Source organism: Carcharhinus amblyrhynchos, chromosome 32 (genome assembly GCF_965287045.1).
Source record: "Carcharhinus amblyrhynchos chromosome 32, sCarAmb.v2.hapA, whole genome shotgun sequence".
NCBI classification, from domain to species: domain Eukaryota; kingdom Metazoa; phylum Chordata; class Chondrichthyes; order Carcharhiniformes; family Carcharhinidae; genus Carcharhinus; species Carcharhinus amblyrhynchos.
In genome coordinates this window covers 6,933,970-6,959,210 of record NC_137355.1, presented here as the reverse complement: position 1 = coordinate 6,959,210, position 25,241 = coordinate 6,933,970, and the positions used below count along the sequence as shown (strand labels likewise).

Here is a 25,241-nt window from a genome sequence, read left to right as displayed (position 1 = left end):
AACTTCATTGAAGTGTTAATGTAAGCCTACTTGCAACTAATAAATACATAAACAGATCTGGGTTTTCAATCAGATTACACATTATCGTTCTTCCCTGTAGGCCGAAGGCTTCTCTTTTCTTGTAACACAATCCCACTCATACCTGGGATTGCTCTTTGCTCCTTCTCTGTACCACTCCAATCTATAGACCTCCTGGAGTGCTGCTAACTAACACAACCTCAAAGATTAGAATTCTTTTGAAGTAAAGTCCACAGAACTGAAGAGACCACTTTCAGCCAAGGTTTACATGCTCAAAAGTTTCTGGAGAAGTGGGGACTTGAACCAGTGACCTGCTGACTCTGAGCCGCAGTGGACATGTGGACACTATCCTGAAGGGTTGTTGTTGAAAGTGTGACACTTGCTTAGTATTTCTCAAATTCCAGTTGATCACGTTGACAGACTGGGAGGGCAGGGGTGCTATGCACCACCGGACAATAGCTTCCCTAACAGCACCAGTAACTTTTCACTCTGGAAGTAAAAGGAGCTGCTTCCACACACTCCAACACCCTCCACTTTGGCAGGTTTAGCCTCTCTCTCTGCTGCACTGGCATGCTGAATCTGTGCCGAACCTCCGCACTAAACACAAACAAGCTTCGAACTTCCTTCGGATTTCTCCAGTTCCTTCTCGTGGAGGTTTGGCAGCATCACGGAATTGTTACAGTGCAGAGGGAGGCCATTTGGCCCACCATGCTTACACCAGCTCCCCAACCAAATGACACCATGACTCGGTGCAGTTTCCCTGCCTTTTCCCCATATGGCTGCACATTCTGGCTCTATCATTACTGGAATAGAAATAGAACCAAAGAATCATGAGCGCACAGAAAGTGGCCATTCGGCCCAGCAAGTCTGCACTAACTCTCTGAAGGGGTATCTTCCCCCACGCATTTACCTCAACTAAACCACCTAACCCGCACACCTTTGGACACTAAAGGGCAATTTACTAAAGACTGGAGTAGAAAAATCTAACCTAACACTCCCATTGTGGTACTGAGGGAGTGCAGTGCTGTCAGTAATAAAGGCCCAATCTGCCACCCTCAGGAGATGTTTAAGTTATTGGTAGTGTCACAAGCAAGCTGACATTAACACTGCAATGAAGTTACTGTGAAAATCCCCTAGTCGCCACACTCTGATGCCTGTTCAGTTACACTGAGGGAGAATTTAGTGTGGCCAGTGCACCCTAACCAGCATGTCTTTGGACTGTGGAGGAGATCCCACCAATGTTTTGAACAAGACAGCAACTACATTTCAAAAGTACCTCATTGGCTACAGAGAGCAGAGTCACTTCCTGCAACCAGGAACAGATCCATACAAGTACAAGTCTACCTTTCTACAATACCTATTGGCCCTTACCTGACCACTCTCTGGGTTGCAGGCTTAAGTTTTGTTTAAACTTTTGCCTCCAGCTCATCCTCCTTTCGGATGGAATCTCTCTCTGGGATGCCCCCAGTCCTTTGTCAAGGGGCCAAGTGGCTGCGCATCCTTTGTTTTGATAAAACAGGAAGAGGACTGTGCATCAAAGTGGGGTTCACTGACATGCTGCAGAAAGAGCAGCGCCGTAACATCCTGTGTGCTCGCATTCACAAATTCTCACATGAGTCACTGAGTGGCCCAGAGAACCTCCTGACCCACTAGGATAGGAGAAATAAAAGCAAGTTGTGTAGCCAAATCTGTGTCCTTTTCAAGACATCCTTTGGGCTCTGGTCCAAGCTTGGAAAAGTCCCTAAATTTCCAGTGCTTTGGCAGAATTTGCAAAACCACTTTCCTACATGACAACAAGTTGGTGTGCTTTGAGATGTTCTGAGGTTAGCGTGCTGTAAAAGTAGACACCTTTCCTTCATGCCCACCATTTTCAAATCCTAGGCTGCATCTTTGTTTACAGGTGCTTATATATGCAAATTGTTCTCTTCAGAAATCAATAAGTTTTAAAGCTTCACAAGTAGTTTCACAAGTAAGGCTTACATCAACACTGTAATGAAGTTACTGCAAAAATCCCCTAGTTGCCACACTCCGGGACAATTTAGCATGGTCAGTGCACCTAGCCAGCATATCTTTCAGAAGAAACTGGAGCATCCGGAGGAAACCCATACAGACACAGGGAAAATGTACAGACTCCACACACGGACTCAAGCCAGGAATCGAACCCAGGTCCCTGGCGCAGTGAGACAGCAGTACTAACCACTGTGCCACCGCAGGCAAATACTTTAGGTTGATTTGAGCTTGGGTTGAAGCTGCCTCACAGCTCCACGCATCTGGGTTCGATTCCGGCCTTCTGCATGGGTTTCCTCTGGGTGCTGTGTTTTCCTCCCAAAGTCCAAGTCCAAGAATGTGTAGGTTAGGTGGATTGACCATAGTAAAATACCCCTTAAGTGTCCCAAGATGTGCAAGGTCAGCCATAGAAAATTGTGGGGTTACTGGAATAGAATGTGGGAAAATTTAGTCTGTCAGAGAATCGGTCTGACTCAGTGGGCTTCATGGCCTCTTCTGCACTTTATGCATATGATTAGATAATCACATGGGGATGAGAGCTCTTTGGCACAGTGGGTAACATCCCTGCCTCCAGGGCCAGAGGCACTGGGTTTGCTGCATGTCAGGACTTGATTGCCATGGAAGATACTTTCATAAGCTGGTTAAACATCAGCCCGTACATCCTTCCACTAAGCGGTAAGAGCGGGGGCACTTTCTGGTCAGCCACACTGCAGGAAGCAACAACCATCTGCCAGGCATAATGATATACCAATCCATTGGACAGCATGGTAGACAATGCCCGCTTGGGGCGTGGTCCTGAAGGAGGAATTACATGGGCTTGTAATGGTCACACGGAAGAGGAGAAAATTCATTTGAGGCACAATAATTTCCCATCTTGCAACACTTCACAAAGCTCCTCACTGCGATAAAGCGCTTTGGGAAGGGAAAGACCCAACATAAACAGAAGTGAACCAGAGAGCCGAATCCCACGGACAAGATGCTGGGAGTGTATCTGGATCCTTCACAATCCCAAACAATTTATTTTTAGTGTCACAAGTAGGCAATGAAGTCACTGTGAAAATCCCCTAGTTAAAAAGTCTCACAACACCACGTTAGAGTCCAACAGATTTATTTGGTAGCAAAAGCCACTAGCTTTCGGAGTGCTGCTTCTTCGTCAGGTGAGTGGGAGTTCTGTTCACAAACAGGGCATACAAAGATACAAACTCAATTTACAAAATAATGGTTGGAATGCAAATCTTTACAGGTAATCAAGTCTTAAAAGTACAGACAGACAATGTGAGTGGAGAGAGCGTCAAGCACAGATTAAAGAGATGTGTATTATCTCCAGACAGGACAGTTAGTGAGATTTTGCAAGTCAAGCTAAGTTGTTTGGGTTACAGATAGTGTGACATGAACCCAAGATCCTGATTGAGACCGTCCTCATGTGTGCGGAACTTGACTATCAGTTTCTGCTCAGCAACTCTGCACTATCATGTGTTGTGAAGGCCACCTTGGAGAACACCTTTCTCCATCTCTTTATACACATCTCTTTAACCTGTGCTTAATGCTCTGTCCACTCACGTTGTCTGTACCTTTAAGGCTTGATTAGTTGTAAAGACTCTCATTCCAACTATTATTTTGTAAATTGAGTTTGTGTTTTTATATGCCCTGCTTGTGAACAGAACTCCCACTTACCTGACGAAGGAGCAGCGCTCCGAAAGCTAGTGGCTTTTGCTATCAAATAAACCTGTTGGACTTTAACCTGGTGTTGTGAGACTTCTTAATGTATTTACCCCAGTCCAACGTCAGCATTTCCACATCAAAATCCCCTAGGCCAGACCGGCTAAGGACGGCAGATTTCCACAGTAACACCAAAGTTCCTACCCAGAATGTCAACAATTGGTTAATTGCCCTATCCGTCAAACCTGGAGTGTCTGTTCTTGGTGATTCGGATTGATTTACAGACCTATTTGTATTTTATAATTATCCTTCACATTACACTGGAGAAATAATCCTACTTCGGTGTCACTGGAGTCAGGGATTTTTGTTTGCTTTAGTTCACTAAGACTTTGGTTAAGTTTTTTAAAAAAAAAATTCATTCATGGGACATGGGTGTCACTGGCTGGGCCAGCATTTATTGCCCATCTCTAATTGCCCTTGGAGGACAGTTGAGAATCAACCACATTGCTGTGGCTGTGGAGTCACATGGAGGCCAGGCCAGGTAAGGACGGCAGATTTCCTTCCCTAAAGGACATTAGTGAACCAGATGGGTTTTTCCAACAATGGTTTCAAGGTCATCAGTAGATTCCTAATTCCGGATATTTTTATTGAATTCAAATTCCATTACCAGTTGTGGGATTTGAACCTGGGTCCTCAGAACATTAGCTGAGTTTCTGGATTAACAGTCCAGTGATAATGCCACTAGGCCATCATCTCCCCACAGGCAGACAATTTGCTGTAATTCCTGCCATAAATTTGGTTCCATGTCAAAATCACTGGCTAACACAGCAACGTCAATGCTTGGATCATCGTAAAAACACATCTGGTTCACTAATGTCCCTTTAGAGAAGGAAATCTGCCATCCTTACCTGGTCTGGCCTCGGGCATTTTACAATAACTTCATTGCAGTGTTATTGTGAGCCTACTTGTGACACTAATAAACTTTAAACATTGTGTGACTCCAGATCCATAGCAACAGGTCAAACCTGGGCAAGGAAACCTCCTGCTGATTACTGCCGACCAGCCCATATTTCTGATCAAATTGGAGTACTCCATGCTGAACACCATTTGAAAGAAGCACTGATGGCAGCAAGTGTATAGAGTGCACTCTGAATGGGGACATCAACATCCATCACCAAGAGCGGTTCATTAGCAATAAGACAGAGTCCTGAAGGACAGAGCTGTCAGAGAGAGCTGGTGGCAAACCCACCATTGCAAAGGTACAAAAGTCTGAGGTCACGTACGAACCAACTCAAGAACAGCTTCTTTCCTGCTGACAGACTTTTGAATGGACCTGCCTCACGTTAAATTGATCTCTGTCTACACCCTAGCTATGACTGTAACACCACACTCTGCATTTTCTCCCTTTGCCAGATGGCATGATGGCACAGTGGTTATAGCACTGCTGCCTCACAGCGCCAGGGACCCGGGTTCAATTCCAGCCTCAGATCACTGTCTGTGTGGACTTTGCACTTTCTCTCCATGCCTATGTGGGTTTCCTCCAGGTGCTCCGGTCTCCTTCCACAATCCAAAGATGTGCAGATTAGATGGACTGCCCATGCTAAATTGCCCCTTAGTGTCAGGGGGATTAGCAGATAAATGCTGAAAACAGCTATTTAAAGCTTTCTAGCCTTTCCAGTCGCTCACCAGAAAATGGACGCAATATTTCAATCTTGCTACATAATTTTAGAAGCACGCAGATTTCAGATCGATGAAACACGTCTGAGTAACTAAGAACTGACAAAAAGGGAAAGAATTACACAATGAAGACTATGTAAAAATTGAAAACTGAGTAAGCCAGTCAGTGTTAACAGCCCTTATATAATGAAAGTGAAACTCAACATATATTACTTCATTCATTTCTTACAACAGCAGTCAAACTAAATAGGATGTCTTAGAAAGGCTGGACCGGAACTTCAGAGCGGCACTCAGAGTGGAAATGCCACTCCTTTACTACCCTTTGGGCAGCACAGTGGCTTAGTAGTTAGCACTACTAACTACACAGTAGTTAGCACTGCTGCCTCTCAGAGACAGGGACCCAGGTTCGATTCCCGGCTTGGGTCACTGTCTGTGTAAAGTCTGCACAATCTCCCCGTATCTGCGAGGGTTTCCTCTGGATGCTCCAGTTTCCTCCCACAGTCCAAAAGATGTGCTGGTTAGGTGCATTCGCCATGCTAAATTCTTCCTCAGTGTACCCAAACAGGCACTGGAATGTGGCGACTAGAGAATTTTCATAGTAACTTCAATGCAGCGTTAATGTAAGCCTGAAACCAAAAGAGAAAATGCTGGAAAATCTCAGCAGGTCTGGCAGCATCTGCAAGGAGAGAAAAGAGCTAACGTTTCTAGTCCAGACGGTCCTTTGTCATAGCTCTGACAGGGATTTTCCAGCATTTCCTTTTTTGATTTCATCTGCAGTAATTTGCTTTTAATACAAGCCTACTTGTGACACTAATAAATAAACTTAAATACCGGAATTTAACCATTGTGCCTGCCACAGAATCGGAATGGGTGGACAATGGAAGTGTCCATTGAGCTCGGTGAGAATTTCCGGTCTCGTTCGGGCCAGGCTGGAAAATCCCCACCCAAACTTTTATTAAACTTTGAAATTTTTCCAAGCCTCTTCTCACCCGATATTCCGAGTCAGTGTGAACTGTGCAGGGCAACAACGAGGCCACCCCCGCCCCCCGCCCCTTATTTTTCTTTGCAGCATTAGCTGCCTAAGTGGATAGATTTTTTAGATCTAGTCGCTTTCAGTCCAGGGAGAATGTAAGTTTGACAGCTAAGTGGGAAAGGGATTTGGGAGTCGGGCAGTCAGGGTGGTGGTGGTGGTGGTGGTGGGGGGGGGGGGGGGCGCTGATCAGTTCGAATTGCATTTATAACAGGTTGACTATCTACCCACAAATCCTTCCAACACACGCCAACAGTGGGCAGTAAGAGTGGGAGATTCTTGGTGAGCACCTGATGGAATCCATGCTGGAGCCATTGCCATCATCATTATCCAGACTACAACATGTAAAAAGTGCATAGTGCATTGCAACTCAGACTCACCAAGTCAACTCAGACACCGCCATTGAATACAGAAAACAGAAGCACTGCCTGGGATTAAAATGAGCATTGGGCTACCAGAATGGAGCTGTATCTAACACCATGCAGAGCGAAACATTTACGTCACTGCGCACGGAGTCTCAGTGGATGGGAGCAGTGATCTGGATATCGCAGGCTCTACGATCAATTAATTTTAACTCTGTAGAATGTTTAGAGACAGACACGGGTCATTTGGCTCCAAATGGTCCCAGAGGCAGAATCTGGCCCAATCTCAAACCCTGGGCCCAGCAGGCCAACTGCTTCTCTCACCAAAACGTTCTATTCTTTTCTCGATTCTCCCTAACTGCACCTGTGTGCAACTCACTTCAACTACACCCCACATGATGGTGGGTTCCACATTCTCTGGGCAAGAAGTTTTGCCTAAACTCCCAACTGGATTTATTAGTGAAATCTTCCTTTTATATTATGTTTGGCCTTCCTCCAGAGTTCTGGTTTAGCCTTTCCGGATTGTTTCAACCTCTCAGTTCCAGTTATTCGCTACCTTGTTCATTATACGGAGCCCAGAGCTGTTTGATTTATTATTGTCACATGTATGAGCATACAGGGAAAAGTGTTGTTTCTTGCGTGCTATACAGGCAAAGCATACTGTTCACAGAGAAGGAAATGAGAGCGTGCAGAATGTAGTGTTACAATCATAGCTAGGGTGCAGAGAAAGGTCAACGTAATGCGAGGTAGGTTCATTCAAAAGTCTGATGGCAGCAGGTTGGTATGTGACCTCACTTTTGTATCTTTTTCCCAACGGAAGAAGGTGGAAGCGAGAACGTCTGAGGTGTGTGAGGTCCTTAATTATGCTGGTTGCTTTGCCGAGGCAATGGGAAGTGTAGAGGGAGGCTGGTTTGCGTGATGGATTGAGTTACATTCACGACCTTTTGCGATCTTGGGCAGAACAAGAAACATACCAAGCTGTGACACACCCAGAAAGAATGCTTTCTATGGTGCATCTGTAAAAGTTGCTGACACTCAGTACAAGTGGGTCTAACCAAGTTTCTACACAAAGCTAACACAACGTCTCTGCTTTCCAATTCTATCCACTACTGCGATCATTCCTCCATACCTGGGGACTCCAGAGCTTCATTTAATGATGCACCTGGAAAGGATTAAATCATCCTGTCAAATAAATTTCACTTCTGATCCAAATACTACCTCACATCTTTGGAATGTCATGGTAGTTAGCACTTCTGCCTCACAGCGCCAGGGACCCAGGTTTGATTCCCGGCTTGGGTCACTGTCTGTGTGGAGTTTGCACATTCTCCCTGTGTCTGCGTGGGTTTCCTCAGGGTGCTCCGGTTTCCTCCCGCAGTCCAAAGTTGTGTAGGTTAGGTGGATTGGCCATGCTAAATTGCCACTGAGTGTCAGGGGGATTAGCAGGGTAAATACATGGTGTTCCAGAGATAGGGCCTGGACGGGATTGTTGTCAGTGCAGGCTCAATGGACTGAATGGCCTCCTTCTGCACTGTCAGGATTCTATCATTCACTCTGTTGAACTGTGCTGACAGGTGAGCTCCTTTGACTGTGCTTTCGGTACCTGCTGAAAGCCATTACTGAGCCTTATACACATACTCTTGGGTACAGCTTGGTGCCAACTGAGACCTGCACCCTGCAAGTGCCCCTTCTGCAGGGCAGGAGGACAAATCTGTCATTTCTGGGGGAAAGGCAGGGCAGACTGAACTACATCTCCCAGCAATCACCTGTGCTTACAATTCCCATAATGCTTCAACCTCTAGGAAAAGCATCAGACTCCTGACATCTGGTGAACATTCTGAATTTCTTCATGGCCAGGCCCCTCCCAATCTCCACCAGATGTATGGGTCCTCCACCATCCCAGAGTTCCCAGATTTTCTAACTCGTACCTTTGGTGCACCCACTTCCTTGTGATCCTATTATTAGTGGCTGTGCCTTCAGCCATAGAAACCCTGCAATACAGAAGGAGGCCATTTGGCTCATTGAGTGTGCACCGACCATAATCCCACTCTACTTATTAGCATACAATAAAAAGTATTGTTTCTTGCACACTATATAGACAAAGCATACAAGGAAACAAGAGAGTGCAGAATGTAGTGTTACAGTCATAGCCAGGGTATAGAGAAAGATCAACTTAGTGTGAGGTAGGTCCATTCAAAAGTCTGACAGCAGCAGGGAAGAAGCTGTTCTTGAGTCGGTTGGTATGTGACCTCAGACTTTTGTAACTTTTTCCCGAAGGAAGAAGGTGGAAAAGAGAACGTCTTGGGTCCTTAATCACGCTGGCTGCTTTGCTGAGGCAGCGGTAGGCGTAGACAGAGTCAATGGATGGGAGGCTACTTTGCATGATGGATTGGGCTACATTCATGACCTCTTGTAGTTTCTTGTGGTCTTGGGCAGAGCAGGAGCCATACCAAGTTGTGATATAACCAGAATGGCCAGCCTGTAAATTCCTCCAATAGGCCAGAGGGCAGGTGATAAGTGCGGGAGGGTTTCCTGCTCAGCCCTAATGCAGAGGGCAACGACAAACTACTGCATAACTTTGCCTAGTACAGCAGAAATATAGGAGCAGGAGTAGGCCATTTGGCTCACTGATCATGCTCTGGCATTCCATTAGATTATGGTTGATCACCCAACTGATTTTGAGCTACCTCCAAACCCCTTCATGTCATCGATCTCCATAAATCTCGAATCCTATCTTGAACATGCTCAGTCATTTGAGTTTTCTCTACCCTCCAGGTAGAGAATTCCCAAGGTTCACCACCCTCAAGTGAAGAAATCCCCGCTTACTCTCAGTCCCAAATGCCCTGCCCCCTTATCAAAGGCCAGTCCAATGGGAGTCCCTGGTCACCAATGCCCTCTGAGGGGATGGCACATGAAGGAGGAGGAGAACATAAGAAATAGGAGCAGGAGTAGGTCATCTAGCCCTTCGAGCCTGCCCCGCCATTCAATAAGATCGTGGCTGATCTGAAGCGGATCAGTTTCGCTTTCCCACTTTCTCCCCATAACCCTTAATTCCCTTGTCTATCAGAAACTTATCTACCCTTGACTTAAATATATTTAGCAAGGCAGCCTCCACCACTTCAACGGGCAGAGAATTCCAGAGATTCACCACCCTTTGAGTGAAGAAGTTCCTCCTCAACTCTGTTCTAAACTGCCCCCCCCCCACTTATTTTGAGGCTGTGCCCTCTAGTCCTGCTATCCTTTCTAAGTGGGAAGAACCTCTCTACCTCTACCCTATCTATTCCCCCCTTCAGCCTTATAAACTCCAACGAGTACAGACCCAGTCTATTTAGTCTCTCTTCATTGTCTAACCCCCTCATCTCTGGTATCAGCCTAGTGAACCTTCTCTGCACTCCCTCCAAGGCCAATATATCCTTCCACAAGTGCAGCAACCAAAACTGCACACAGTACTCCAGCTGCGGCCTCACCAGTGCCCTGTACAGTTGCAGCAAGACCTCCCTGCTTTTATATTCTATCCCCCTCGCTATAAAGGAGGAAGATGTTACATGGCTTTATTCCCCTGCTTTTATAACGGCAACACATCATCAGTCCCACACCATCAGAAACTGTTTTTAGTAAAATGGAAGGGATTTTATAAATTAAAAAAAGCTTACTGAATACTTAGTGGCCAGCAATGCCGCCTCACAGAACCAGGGACCCAGGTTCAATTCCGGCTTCGGATCATTGTCTGTGCGGAGTCTGCACATTCTCCCCATGGTTCTCCCGCAGGTGCTCTGCCTTCCTCCCACAGTGCAAACATGTCTAGGTTAGGGGGAGTGGCCATGCTACGTTGCCCCTGAAAAGTCAGGGGGATTAGCTGGGGATACGAGGATAGAGCCTGGCTGTGATTGTTATTGGTGCAGGTTGGATGGACCGAATGGGATCCTTCTGCACTATAGGAATTCTACAAATATAAAACACGTTCTGCCAAGTGATTTGTTTTGCTAACAGTTAAAAAGCATTTATACACAAGCACATAAATGGTGTGTTATACACAAAATATATTTTTGTATAGATAGACAAAGAACAGGTGCAAAGCTACATAAAAAATGGTACTTAAATGTTATACGCTGTATATATCTATAGAATATGCAAAGTTACACATAGTGCATATACATACTTTTATTCCATATACACAAGTACTTAACACACAAGTTTATTTGATTAACAAGTTCTCTAAAAGGTGGCAGATGCTATAAATTTTACCATTTGTTAGAATTTCCAGCCTCCCTATAAACCCAGAAAGTCACAACAGTGTTATTGATTTCGCAATACAAATGTATATATACAAATGTATACCAACTGCTCGCTGTCACGTTAACCTTGAACTGACTCAACGATCTCCTGGAGATCTATTTTGTCCTTTATATCTCTTACTAAGCAACCACTTTCAGGGTAATATTCACACAATACTCACAGTGCAAAGGTGACCATTCAGCCCTTCAAATCTGCACCAACGGCACATGGCACAGTGGTTAGCACTGCTACTTCACAGCGCCAGGGACCCGGGTTCAATTTCTTCCTCGGGTCACTATCTGTACGTGCTCTCCGTGTCATAGAACATAGAACATTACAGCGCAGAACAGGCCCTTCGGCCCATGATGTTGCGCCGACCAGTTAAAAAACAATGACCCTCTAACCTAAACCAATCCCTTTCCATCCATAAACCTATCCATGGATCTCTTAAACGTCCCCAAACTAGGCGCATTTACAACTGCAGCAGGCAGGGCATTCCAATCCCTCACCACCCTCTGGGTAAAGAACCTACCCCTGACATCCGTCCTATAACTACCCCCCCTTAATTTAAAGCCATGCCCCCTCGTGTTAGCTTTCTCTATCCGAGGAAAAAGGCTATCACTGTCCACCCTATCTAAACCTCTAATCATCTTATATGTTTCAATAAGATCCCCTCTTAGCCGCCTTCTTTCTAACGAAAACAACCCCAAATCCCTCAGTCTCTCCTCATAGGACCTCCCCTCCATACCAGGCAACATCCTGGTATACCTCCTCTGCACCCTCTCCAAAGCCTCCACATCCTTCCTATAATGTGGGGACCAGAACTGCACACAATACTCCAAGTGCGGCCGCACCAGAGTTGTGTACAGTTGCAACATGACGCTGCGGCTCCTAAATTCAATCCCCCTACCAATAAACGCCAAGACACCGTATGCCTTCTTAACAACCTTATCTACTTGATTCCCAACTTTCAGGGATCTATGTACACATACACCTAGATCCCTCTGTTCATCCACACTATTCAGAGTCCTCCCATTAGCCCTATACTCAACACATCTGTCTGCGTGGGTTTCCTCCCACAGTCCAAAGATGTATGGGTTAGGTTGATTGGCCATGCTGAAATTGCCCCTTAGTGTCCTGAGATGCATAGGTTAGAGGGATTAGCGGGTAAATGTGTAAGGATATGGGCTAGGGCCTGGGTGGGATTGTGGTCAGTGCAGACTCGATGGGCCAGATGGCCTCCTTCTGCACCGTAGGGTTTCCTATAATTCTGTGACTCTGACAGAGCATCTTATCCAAGCCCACCTCCTGCCCTACCCCCACTACCCCACACATCCCACCTGAACCTTTGTAAACTGAGAGACAATTTAGCATGACTGGTCCACCTAATCCATACAGAGGAAACCCATGCAGACACAGGGAGAATATGCAAACTCCACACAGACAGTGACCCAAGCTGGAAATTGAACCCGGATCCCTGGCGCTGAGAGACAGCAGTGCTAACCACCGTGCCACCCCCCAATGCAACTAATCTACTTTTAATTAAATCAAAATCTTCATCATAGCTGGGTGTTGTTGGCTAGGCCAGCATTTATTACCCATCCTTAATTGCCCCTTGAGAAAGTGATGGTGAGCTGTCTTCTTGAATGGTTGCAGTCCATGTGTAGGTACGCCCACCATGCTGTGCTGTTAGGGAGGGTCCAGGATTGATGGATGAAGGTAGGGCGATATATTTTCAAGAAGGCACGCAACTGAGGAGAATCTGAAAACCAATTCTGACGTTCTGGGTCTATTTTTCATTGAACAGTGAGGCTGCCCCAGGAGGTGGAATAGTTCCAACAAGTGGAAGGGAAATTGAAGAGGTTCAATCAGCAGTAACATTGGGAATTCGTGTTGTGGAAAGCAACAACTCCATCAAACTGTCAGGGTGATGTAACTCCTTCAAGCATCTGCCTCCACAAGAAATAACCTTCACAACTCCCTGCTTGAACTAGTGGATTTTCTGTGGTGTTACTCAGTCAGAATTGAGCTCAATAAAACACGACGGATGATTCTGCGGTTAAGCTGGGCTTGCATGCAAACAAAATGGCTGCCTTAAAGCCCAGTTCCAAATAGGCCCATCCTGAGACCAACCACGTTAATTTCCCTTGGGGTCATCCCATCAGGCTGCGGACATGGTTATAATTTGATATTGGGGTTAACAATTTATTCAGCAGATGCAAGGTGAATGGTTTTAATGAGGAATCGATCTCTGTGGCCAGATGCTGAGTGTGTGTGTTATTGTTACCATGGCAACCTTTGAGCTATTTCTCCCATTCCACTTTTGGCCACACACTCTCCATCCCACCCTCTCCCATCTGGAAGGACAATGACATCAGATACTTGGGAACATCACCTCCCGGAGGTTCCCCAAGTCACTCACTATCCTGGCTTGGAAATTGCCGTTCCTTCACCATTGCTGGGTCAAAATCCTGAAACTCCTTCCCTAACAGCATTGTGGGTCTACCCACATCTCAGACTGCAGCGGTTCCAGAAGGCAGCTCATCACCACCTCCTGGAGGGCAACTAAAGATGGGCAATAAATGCTGGGCAAGCCAGCGACACCCACATCCCATTCACAACAATGCACAGTGGTTAGCACTGCTGCGTCACAGCCTCAGGGACCTGGGTTCAATTCCTGCTTGGGTCACTGTCTGTGTGGAGTTTGCACGTTCTCCCTGTGTCTGCGTGGGTTTCCTCCAGGTGCTCCGGTTTCCTCCCTCAAATCAAAGATGTGGATTGGCTATGGTAAATTGCTCCTTAGTGTCACAAGATATGTAGGTTAACAGGGCAAATATGTGGGGTTATGGGAATAGGGAGGGGAGGTGGGCCTGGTAAAGACGCTCTGTTGGAGAGTTGATATAGACTTGATGGGCTGAACAGCCTCCTTCTACACTGTAGGGAATCCATGTGTGATGACGATCATAACAGAACGTGCAATAGGAAAGTTAAAGTATCTGCAGACTTAGAGATTCAAAAGACAGGGAAGGAAGGATATTATGAATAATTGTGAAGTTATTTAAAAAGGAGGCTCTGAGATTGAATTATTATTGTCTCGAGTCAAGATTACATCACTCAAATTTTAACTTCCACTGTTTAAAGTTTTTTTTATTACTAGTGTCATGAGTAGGCTTACATTAACACTGCAGTGGTGTTACTGTGAAAATCCCCTAGTCGCCACACTCTGGCACCTGTTTGGGTACACTGAGGGAGAATTTAGCGTGACAAATGCACCTAACCAGCACGTCTTTCGGACTATGGGAGGAAACCGGAGCGCCCGAAGGAAACCCACGTAGACACGGGGAGAAGATGCAGACTCCACATAGACAGTGACCCAAATTGGGAATTGAACCTGGGTCCCTGGCGCTGTGAAACAGCAGTGCTAACCACTGTGCCGCCCTATAAATCCAGAAACTGCTTTGAGTTTTTGGATTCACATTAAACTGGAAATTGAATGGTTTTGTCGCAACCACCTAATGAGAAAGACTGAAGTCAGCATTGGCTCATGGCAATCACGTTTAAGAAGGCATTCTATGATTTGTCATCTCCAGGGCAGCGCAGTGGTGAACACTGCTGCCTCACAGTGCCAGGGACCTGGCTTCGATTCCCAGCTTGGGTCACTGTCTGTGTGGAGTCTGCACGTTCTCCCCGTGTCTGTGGGTTTCCTCCGGGTGCTCCGGTTTCCTCCCACATTCCAAAGATGTGCGGGTTAGGTAGATTGGCCATGCTAAATAATCCAACAGCACCTCACAATATTGTCATCATTGGGAATGGGTGAGAACGACCAGCTGTTCAAACGCAAACATGGAGAACATCTGGGGACACACTTCAACATTACACAGAGGAGAAAAAAACCCCAACAGTCAGATAGTGCAACATCAAGATAAAATAAATCACTCGCTGTTCAGTCCTGTGGGTTTAAGGGGGTCAAAGCCACACACCTTATTTTCTGTAAGGGCACAGGATCTGGTCATTAAACCAATTTGTATCCAGAGATTAATCATTTCAGAATCTCCTGACCAGCAAGGCGACAGAGGGTTTCAGAAGTTTTTATTTTGCTCGCTCAGTTTGGAGGAAAACACCTACTAACAGGCACTCGGTTAACCTTTCTGCATTCTGGAAGGTAGATTAGGGAAATGGACAGGCAGTTCCTGACCTACATCTCAAAGAATCGCCGTAAACAGCAATTTATGCTCCTCGCCTTGAATATTTACATAAAGGCTTTTTGACCGAGTTAAATGACTCAATGCATTTCGTATCTACATTATCTACAGGAAATCTGAAACCAAGCAACAAGCAGAGATACAAGAGCAGGTGACCAAAAGATTGGTCAAAGATGTGGGTCTTAAGGAGGTCTTGAAGGAACCAAGACACAAATATCAATGAGTGAATTCTAGATTCAGTCTTTGATACTCATGTTAATTACACACCCATACAGCGATACAGAAAGAACACACCACAATTGGTGCCTGCACAACATACATGTGCCACACAGTGCCCACACATCCCCATCTGTGCCCACACTATGTTGGTTATATGCCAACAAAACAAAGGAGATTGTCATCGATTTCTGGAAGCATAGTGAGAACACGCCCCGTCTACATCAATGGGAACGAAGTAGAAATGATTGAGAGCTTCTAATTTTTTAAGGTGGCCAATCACCAACAACCTGCCCTGGTCTCCTCATGCCGCCACTATATTTAAGAAAGTCTACCAACATCTCTATTTTCTCAGAAGGCAGAGGAAATTTGGCATGTTAGCTACGACTCCCACCAACTTTTACAGGTGCACCATAGAAAGCATTCTTTCTGGCTGTATCACAGCTTGGTACGGCTCCTGCTCTGCCCAAGACCACAAGAAACCACAAAGGATCCAGAATGTAGCCCAGTCCACCATGCAACCCAGCCTCCCATCCACTGTCCACACTTTCCGCTGCCTCGCAAAGCAGCCAGCATAATTAAGGACCCCTTGCACCCTGGACACTCTCTCTTCCACCTTCTTCCGTTGGGAGAAAAATACAGAGGTCTGAGATCACGTACCAACCGACTCAATAACAGCTTCCTCAGACTTTTGAATGGACCTACCGTGCACTAAGTTGATCTTTCTCTGCACCCTAGTTATGACTGTAATATTATATATAGCACTCTCTCATTTCCTTCTCTATGAAGGTATGCTCTGTCTGTGTAGCATACAAGAAATAATACTTTTCACTGTATGCTAATACATGTGACAATAATAAATCAAATCAAACACGCACGTGTCCCTATCAGTGCCCGCATGATACATGAGCTATCATCAGTGCCAACCATGCTCCCAGCCACATCAGCATGGAGTAAATGGAGTGGAGCGAGGAAGGAGACACCCCTTTTTTTAAGAACATAAGAACATAAGAAATAGGAGCAGGAGTAGGCCATCTGGCCCTTCGAGCCTGCCCCGCCATTCAATAAGATCATGGCTGATCTGTCGTGGCTCAGTTCCACTTTCCCGCCCTCTCCCCATAACCCTTAATCCCCTCTCTTATCAAAAACCCATCAACCCGCTTCTTAAAAATATTTAGCGAGGCAGCCTCCACCACTTCAACGGGCAAAGAATTCCAGAGATTCACCACCCTTTGAGTGAAGAAGTTCCTCCTCAACTCCGTTCTGAACTGCCCCCCCTTTATCTTGAGGCTGTGCCCCCTAGTCCTACTGTCTTTTTTGAGCGGGAAGAGTCTTTCCACCTCTATCCTATCCATCCCATTCATCATCTTATACGTCTCAATGAGATCTCCCCTCATTCTTCTAAACTCTAACGAGTACAAGCCTAGTTTCTTCAGCCTCTCCTCATAGCTCAACCCCCTCAACTCCGGTATCAGCCTAGTAAACCTCCTCTGCACTCCCTCCAAGGCCAAAATATCCTTGCGCAGGTGCGGCGCCCAAAACTGCACACAGTACTCCAGCTGCGGCCTCACCAATGCCCTATACAGCTGCAGCAAGACCTCCCTACTTTTATATTCAATCCCCCTCGCTATGAAGGCCAGCATCCCATTCGCCTTCCTGACCACCTGCTGCACCTGCAGGCTGGGTTTTTGCGACTCATGCACAAGGACCCCGAGGTCCCTCTGCACCGTCGCCTGCTGCAGTTTTTCGCCACGTAAGTAATAGTCCTTCCTACCATTCTTCCTACCAAAGTGGACCACCTCACACTTGCCAACATTAAATTCCATTTGCCATTTCCTGGCCCATTCGCCCAGCCTATCTAGATCCTTCTGCAGACTCTCCACACCCTCCGCACAATTTGCCTTTCCCCCAATCTTGGTGTCATCAGCAAATTTCGACACCCTCCACTCGGTTCCCTCCTCCAGATCATCTATATAAATGGTAAATAGCTGAGGCCCCAGCACCGACCCCTGGGGCACTCCACTAGTCACCAACCGCCAATCCGAATAGCACCCATTGACCCCCACTCTCTGCCTCCTATTTGACAACCAATCCTCTATCCACGCTAACACCCTACCCCCAACTCCATGTCCTCTGACCTTCTGCAGTAACCTCTTGTGAGGTACCTTATCAAACGCCTTCTGAAAATCCAGAAAGACCACATCCACCGGCTCTCCTCTATCCACCGCCCTAGACACATCCTCATAGAACTCCAGCAATAGATGCTGTAAAGCAAATGTATAAAGGGTAATTGGGAGGGAGAGAGAATGTTTCAAAAGTAAACTCAAGTTTTATGAGTGACAGTTCTCTTTTCAAACCTCACTTCAATGTGTTACTGACTTCCCTGTTTCTAATAATTGGATAATTCAAAATTCCACCCCCCGCCAAAATATGCCACAAGAGTAGACGTTCTAGACATGACTACAAATACATTGGTCTGTTGTTACATATTTAAGAGGGTTGCCTGAATGCTTTAAGAGCTGATGGTTTGAAGATGATGTCATTAGGGGTTTACTTTCAGTTTGTGGTCTGTGCAGTGCAGAGAGCTGCTCTTCAATAAACCTGTTGCGTTACTGTGAATCTACGTGTGCTCACACCAGTTGTTGTTTTTGTGTAAAACCCCCAACAGCTGACATAGTTGGGACATTTACACCCGTTAATTCCTTGAGTGACAACCTTGAGGAGATTGCCAATCCAGAAGGATTTACCCTCCCTGGCATTGTAGAATCCCAGTCTTGCCCGACCTTCCCCATTCAGACTGGGTGAGACAGGAGCAGCCTACCACACCCCCGGCTGCATCAGCGCGGACTGAATGGAGCTCAGTGAGGAAGGACACAACCTCCTTTGTACAGCACTAGCTGCCATAAAGTAGATGTTTAAAAGGGACTATGGGAAGGGAGAGGGCAAGTTTCAAAGGTAAGTAAGGGTTGAGACATTGGACCAGGTTAGGGGTGAGCACATTTCAGACTAGTAGAGCGAAGCTTGGGGTGGTGTGTTCAGAGGGGTGCGGAGAGTGTGTGTCAGTCCAGGCCAGTGGTGTCCCATGTGGAGGTCAGTTTAGGTCTTTTAAATAGTTACTCTGAAGTTAGAAGTTGTTTTTTTTTTGTCCTTTTTAACTATCAGGGTAAAACCGGTTGTGATTAAAATAATTTTGTCAGAGGGTTCCCAGCTCAGCGCAATTGTTGAGGGAGAGTTGGTGCTTCAAGGCAATAGCTAGGTAAATCCTGAACGGGGAACTTCCTAGAGGGATTCCCCAACGCATCATTAGGGTACCCCACTCCCTCCCAATTCTACATTGGGGAACCAGGCAGTTCCAATCCAATACAGCTAAGTACAGTTTGAAACGTGCTCACTGCTAGAATGCAAGAAATACAGCAGCCAATTTACACAGCACAATCCAACAAACAGCGACGTGATAATCATTTGGGTCGGTGGATAAACATTGACGAGGCTAGGAACTTTCCCCATTCACCTGAAAGGACCTTGGTTTAACCCCCTCAACTGAAACCTGGCATCTCCAACACTGCTGCACTTGAGATCCCCTGCCTAGATTTTGCATTCAGCTTCGCTGGAGTGGGCCTTGAACTCAAATTTCTTGAATCAGAGACAGAGCTGACACTCAAATTGTCAACTGGGGTGGGGGTTGTACAGATCCCACCCCACACATCCCCCCATTACTGAGCAAACCTCAAAGCTGAAGGGGCACTTTCCCCGGCTGGGGCGGCACAGGTAGCACTGCTGCCTCACAGCCCCAGGGACCCCAGTTCAATTCCCGGCTTGGGACACTGTCTATACAGAGTTTGCATGTTCTCCCCATGTCTGCGTGGGTTTCCTTGGGTGCTCTGGTTTCCTCCCACAGTCCAAAAGATGTGCTGGTTAGGTAGATTGGCCGTGCTAAATTCTCCCTCAGTGTACCCAAACAGGCGCCGGAGTGTGGCCACTAGGGGAATTTCACAGTAACTTCATTGCAGTGTTAACATAAGCCTTACTCGTGACAATAAATAAACTTTAAACTTTGCTCCAAAGCACAGACCCAGTAAACCACGGAATGACACTGCTCAGAAAGGACATTTGGCTCATTGTGGCTTTGCAGAAGCTATTCAATTCTTCTCGATATCCCACGCTCTCCCATTAAAAAACTTTCCTTCAAATATTCAACTGCTTTGAAAATATTCAACTGCTTTGAAAATATTCAACTGCTTTGAAAATATATTCCACATCATTGGCTACACATTTTTCCTTCAAGGTTATAGAATCAGTTACAACACATAAGGAGGCCATTTGGCCCATGATGTCTATACCAGCTCACGGCACGAACAACACAGCCAGGCCTATCCCTTAAAACTTGTGGAATTATGATCACTGTTCCCAAAATGCTCTCCTACTGAAACTTCAATCACTTGGCTGGGCTCATTCCCCAATGCCTGGTCTAATATGGCTTCTTCCCTCACTGGGGCTTTTTACATATTGTTTCAAGAAACTCTTCTGGACGGTCTTTAAAAATTCTGCCCCATCCAAGCTGCTAGCAGTGAGTGAGTCCCAGTCAATATAGGGAAAATTAAATCACCCACCAAAACAACTCTGTTGTTTTTGCATCTTCCCAAAATCTGTCTACATATCTGCTCCTCTCTCCCCCGCTGGCTGTTAAGAGGCCTGTAATAAAGTCCCAATATTGTGACTGCACCCTTCCTGTCCCGAGTTCTATCTGATTTATTATTGTCACATGTATTGGGATATAGTGAAAAGTGTTGCTTCTTGCACACTATACAGACAAAGCATACTGTTCATAGAGAAAAGGAGAGAGTGCAGAATGTAATGTTAGACTCTATCTGTTCTACCTTGTCCCAAATCCCTGCAAATTCTCTCCCCAATTTCTGTTTTAAAATCAAAATCCCAATTTATCTCCATCACACTCTCAGGCAGCGCATTTCAGATCCTACCACTCGCTACATTAAAAAATTCTCTCTCACGTCACCGTCTGATCAATGACCTCTTGTTCCTGATGTGGAATAGCTTCTCCCAGACCCGTTGGGTGGGATTTTACAGCCTCGCTCCCACCCGCTCCAAAGGTGTGCAGGTTAGGTGGATTGGTAAATTACCCCTTAGTGTAAGGGGGACTAGCTAGGGAAAATGCATGGGGTTATGGGGATAGGGCCTGGGTGGGATTGTGGTCAGTGCAGACTCAACAGGCCGAATGGCCTCCTTCTGCACTGTAGGGATTCCATAATTCTATATCAACAGACTTTCTCACTGTCCGCCCCTTGCCTCCTCCGATTCCCATGATGGGCAGGGGCAGTAAAATTCCAGCCATCAGCCCAACCAAAAATCTCCCCTTGACCTTCTCGAAGCAGAAACAATCCCCAGCTTCTCCCATCCATCCTTGTAACTGAAGCTCCCCAGCCCTGGAGCCATTCTCAGGAATAATTCCCGCATTTCCTCTTAAAGCCTTCACATCATTCCAAAAAGCACTGCCCAGAATCGACACCATGGTCAAACAGCTGTTTTGTCAGGGTTCACCATTTGTTCTGTGCCTCTATTTATGCTGCCAGGATTTAATATACTCTTTGAACCACTTTCCCAACATGCAGCAAATGCACCCATGGGCCACTCTGTGTTCCTACACTACCCTTTAGTTTATGTTACCCTCCATGCTTGTTGCTTCTGGCTGTTTTGCCAATTACCTTACCCGGTTACCCAGTCTCCAACACTGTAAACAACACTTCTTTATTTATTTATTGTCTTCAAACGCAAAAGGCTTTGAACAAATCTCCTATAGATCGTATCTTTGAACCCGGAACTAAATCATCCTTTTCTGGTGCCTCAACAGATCAAAACTGTCATCACAGTTACAGGAGTAAGAGGGATATGAGCCAAATGTGGGCAACTGGAACTAGCCTAGTGGTATAAACTGGGCAGCATGAACAAGATGGGCTGAAGGGCCTGTTTCCATGCTGTAAACCTCTATGACTATCCCTCCACTGCCTCCTCATCTTCCCAGACAGGTATATTAATGTTATCTTTCTTGAATAATTTCTTAACAGATAGATTAAGCAGTTGTTCTACCTACTGTTTTGAGCCAGTTCAAAACTATTGCTGTTCCAATATGACACCATGCCACCCCTCATGCCTGTAGCTCACCAGCCTCACTTGGTGCCCACACCTGACTGGATTTGCCACCCTCCCACAGGACTCCTATGCCGTCCACCTCCTCCTACCCTCTGGGTCACTGAGGAGTGACCACCTTCGGGGGCATGCGTTCAGCCTCACATACACCTGGTGTGACTGCAGTTTCCCCTCAATCTCAGAAACCTGGGATAAGCAACTGGGAGGTGCTCCTGGAACATGTGGTTACACAGGGAGCATCCTGAAATTCCCAAGTGGCACAGGAATTCCTGGCCAGGACTCTCAAACCCACCATGCTGTTTAAAAATCCAACAGCAGTGATACCCTCACTCCTGTATCAGGATCAAGGACCCTCTAGACCAGAATTTAGTATCTTTGGATCCCTACAGTGCAGGAGGAGGCCATTCAGTCCATCAGGTCTCCGACAAGAGCATCCCACCTAGGCCCTATTCCCAAAATCCCACATATTTATCCCCCTAATCTTAGCACACGTTTAGGACAATTTAGCACGGCCAATTCACCTAAAACCTGCACCCTTTGAAGTGTGGGAGGAAATGATGGCACAGTGCATTAGCACTGCTGCCTCAAAGCGCCAGGGACCCAGGTTCAATTCCCCGCCTCGGGTCACTGTCTGTGCGGAGTTTGCACGTTCTCCACGTGGGTTTCTTCCCACACTCCAAAGATGTGCGAGTTAGGTGGATTGACCCTGCCAAATTGCCCCTTAGTGTTTGGGGGACTAGGTAGGGGAAATGCATGAGGTTATGGGGATAGGGGCTAGCTGGGATTGTGATTGCTGTAGACTTGATGGGCCAAATGGCCTCCTGCACTGTAGGAATTCTATGAAACCAGAGCATCCGGAGGAACCTCACGCAGACATGGGGAGAACATGCAGACTTCACACAGACAGTCATCCGAGCCAGAATTGAACCTGGGTCCATGGTGTGTGAGGCAGCAGGGCTACCCTGCTACCATCAGACTTCTCTACACCCTAGCTATAACTGTAACATGATGTTGAGATGCTGGCATTGGACTGGGGTAGGCACAGTAAGTAGTCTCACAACACCAGGGGTGACTTTAACTTGGGTGTTGTGAGACTACTTACTATGACTGTAACACTACATTCTGCACTCTCTCCTTTCCTTCTGTGAACGGTGTTTTTTGTCTGTGTAGCGCGCAGGAAACAATACTTATCTCTGTACCCCAATACACGTGACAATAATAAATCAAATCAAAATCGAAATCACTGCGCCGCCCTTACGCCTCTCCGAGGATTGTGTTCTCCCTTTTTTCTGTATCAGAATTATGTTCTAGTCAATCTGGACCCTGAAAGGTTGATGTTCCCGAGTAGTTTATTTTAATTTTACTCCTTGAATCTAAAAAATGGACCAAATCGTTGCCCAAACTCCTCATTTGACACAGAGACAGGATACAGCAGATTCAATGGCTGGTAAACATTTAGCTCCCTTGCTGGGAAAGGCTTGGGCTAGAGCATGTTTGGAACAAGTTTCTTTCCCCTCCTTCCCCCCTTTGGGAAAAGCTTCCCCACTCCAGTTTCTCCTGTTTGTTTGCAGAGATTTCTGCCCCCTCCGCGCAGCTGAGTGTGTGTCACTTTCCAGAGTGTCGCCACTGACCTGGGGAGGCGGGGGTCGCTCTGGGCACCGTCGGCATCGGGAGGGTTGCCCCCCCCCTACCCCAGAGAGGAGGGTACGAACTTCTGCCAACTTCTCCACAAACTCCAGCCGCTGCACCGACCAGCCAGCCCCGCAATCATCCAACTAACTACGGAGCAGCAGGAAAATCCCCGGAAGTTAAATGATGAAACAGAGAGAAAAAAACTTTCTTAATGGAAAGTTCCGCAACACATTTTTTCACATCTCCTCTAGGTCCTAACGCCTCCGCAGTACAGCTAACACATATCTCCCCCCACTGAACAATTACACCATTTATATATACTTGTCAATTTACCAAAAAAAAACCCATCCCTAGTAAGAATACAATCGTATTTAAAGCCTTTTATTCAGACAGTTAATAATGTGAATTTGTAATATCACAGTGGCTAAGTTAACTATACACAAACCTCAAATTTCAACACCCCGGCTTCCAAATATTGCCTCAATAATTAAGCCCTGGGCTGTGTTGTACTGTGGCTGCAGTTGATTTTCACCAGAAATCATTTTGAACACTGCAAGAAACACTGCTTTGTTTTGTGGGTTTCCTCCGGGTACTCCGGTTTCCTCCCACAGTCCAAAGATGTATGGGTTAGATTGTCTGCAGTAAGAAGTCTCACAACACCAGGTTAAAGTCCAATGGGTTTATTTGGTAGCAAAAGCCACTAGCTTTCGGAGCGCTGCCTGCCCCTTCGTCACCTGGTGTTGTGAGTCTGCTTACTGTGTTTACCCCAGTCCAACACCCAGCATCTCCACATCATGACTACCATTAGGTTGGCTGGCCAGGCTAAAATTGCTCCTCAGTGTCAGGGGGAATTAGCAGGGCAAAAATGAGGGGTTACGGGGATAGGGCCTGGGTGGGATTGTTGTGGTGCGAACCCAATGGGCTGAATGGCCTCCTTCTGAACTGTAGGGATTCTCTGATTTCATAAAATGGCCCTCTTGATTGGTTTCTGTTAAAACTAAAAGTTGTATGCACTAATACAAACCAGACAGGGCAGCACAGTGGTCAGCACTGCTGCCTCACGGCACCAGGAACTCGAGTTTAATTCCTGGCTTTTGAAATTTATTTATTAGTGTCACAAGTAGGCTTACATTAACACTGCAATGAAGTTACTGTGAAAATTCCCTAGTCGCCACACTCCTATTCAGGTACACTGAGGGGCAATTCAGCATGGCCAAGACACCTCATCAACATGTCTTTCAGACTGTGGGAGGAAACCAGAGCACCCGGAGGAAACCCACGCTGACACACAAACTCCCCACAGACAGTGACTCAAGCCAGGAATCAAACCTGGGTCCCTGGCACTGTGAGACAGCAGTACTAACCACTGTGCCACCGTGCTGCTAGTAAGTAAAGGCTGACATTTAATTATAATCTTCTTGTCCCACGAGGATGCCATCTGCACTCCGGCTTCACCTGCTTTACATTTGCTGATGACAGTGATTCTCAAACATTTATGTTTGTGGACCAATCATCAGGGTAAGGGACCCTGTGGACCATCTATCTGTGCCACTCTACCCGCTTTCACCTCACCACTGGAAACTAAACCAATCAGAATGATCACACTGGTGCATTCTCCATGGCAACATCTGTTGCAATCAAACCCCACTTGCCAACCAATTTGCACTCTCTTACCATGAAGTATAAATTGTTGTTCCATCTATATTTAGTATTCTTGTGAATTGTCCTGATGAGTACAGGATGAGAAGCTTCAACGTGTCTCTTTCTTCAGTGACGTTAATCAGAATCAATGGGAAATTATGGAAACAATAAATATTCCACTGTTTTTTCACTGTTCAATGTGATATGTTTTTGCTGCATTTTTTGGCGTTAAATTATAAATTATGAAGTCATGGCAGAAACAAAAGTGTAGACATTTACAAATTGTAAACAAGAAAACACATTGTAATAATAATCAATAATCTTCTGAGAAACTAATCTTACATCAATATTATTTTTAAAATT

At 46.1% G+C, this 25,241-nt stretch overlaps 1 protein-coding gene across 1 annotated transcript in view; it reads right to left on the bottom strand.

Moving 5' to 3' along the window:
* malt3 (MALT paracaspase 3) overlaps positions 1–23,392 on the bottom strand; it is a 117,169-nt gene extending 93,777 nt beyond the window's left edge. Inside the window, exon 1 of the mRNA XM_080216008.1 lies at positions 23,237–23,392. Within this exon, the coding sequence (XP_080072134.1) occupies positions 23,237–23,273 (37 nt within the window). The 5' untranslated portion in view covers positions 23,274–23,392. The remainder of the gene's footprint in view (positions 1–23,236) is intronic.
* Between the last annotated feature and the right edge of the window lie 1,849 nt (positions 23,393–25,241).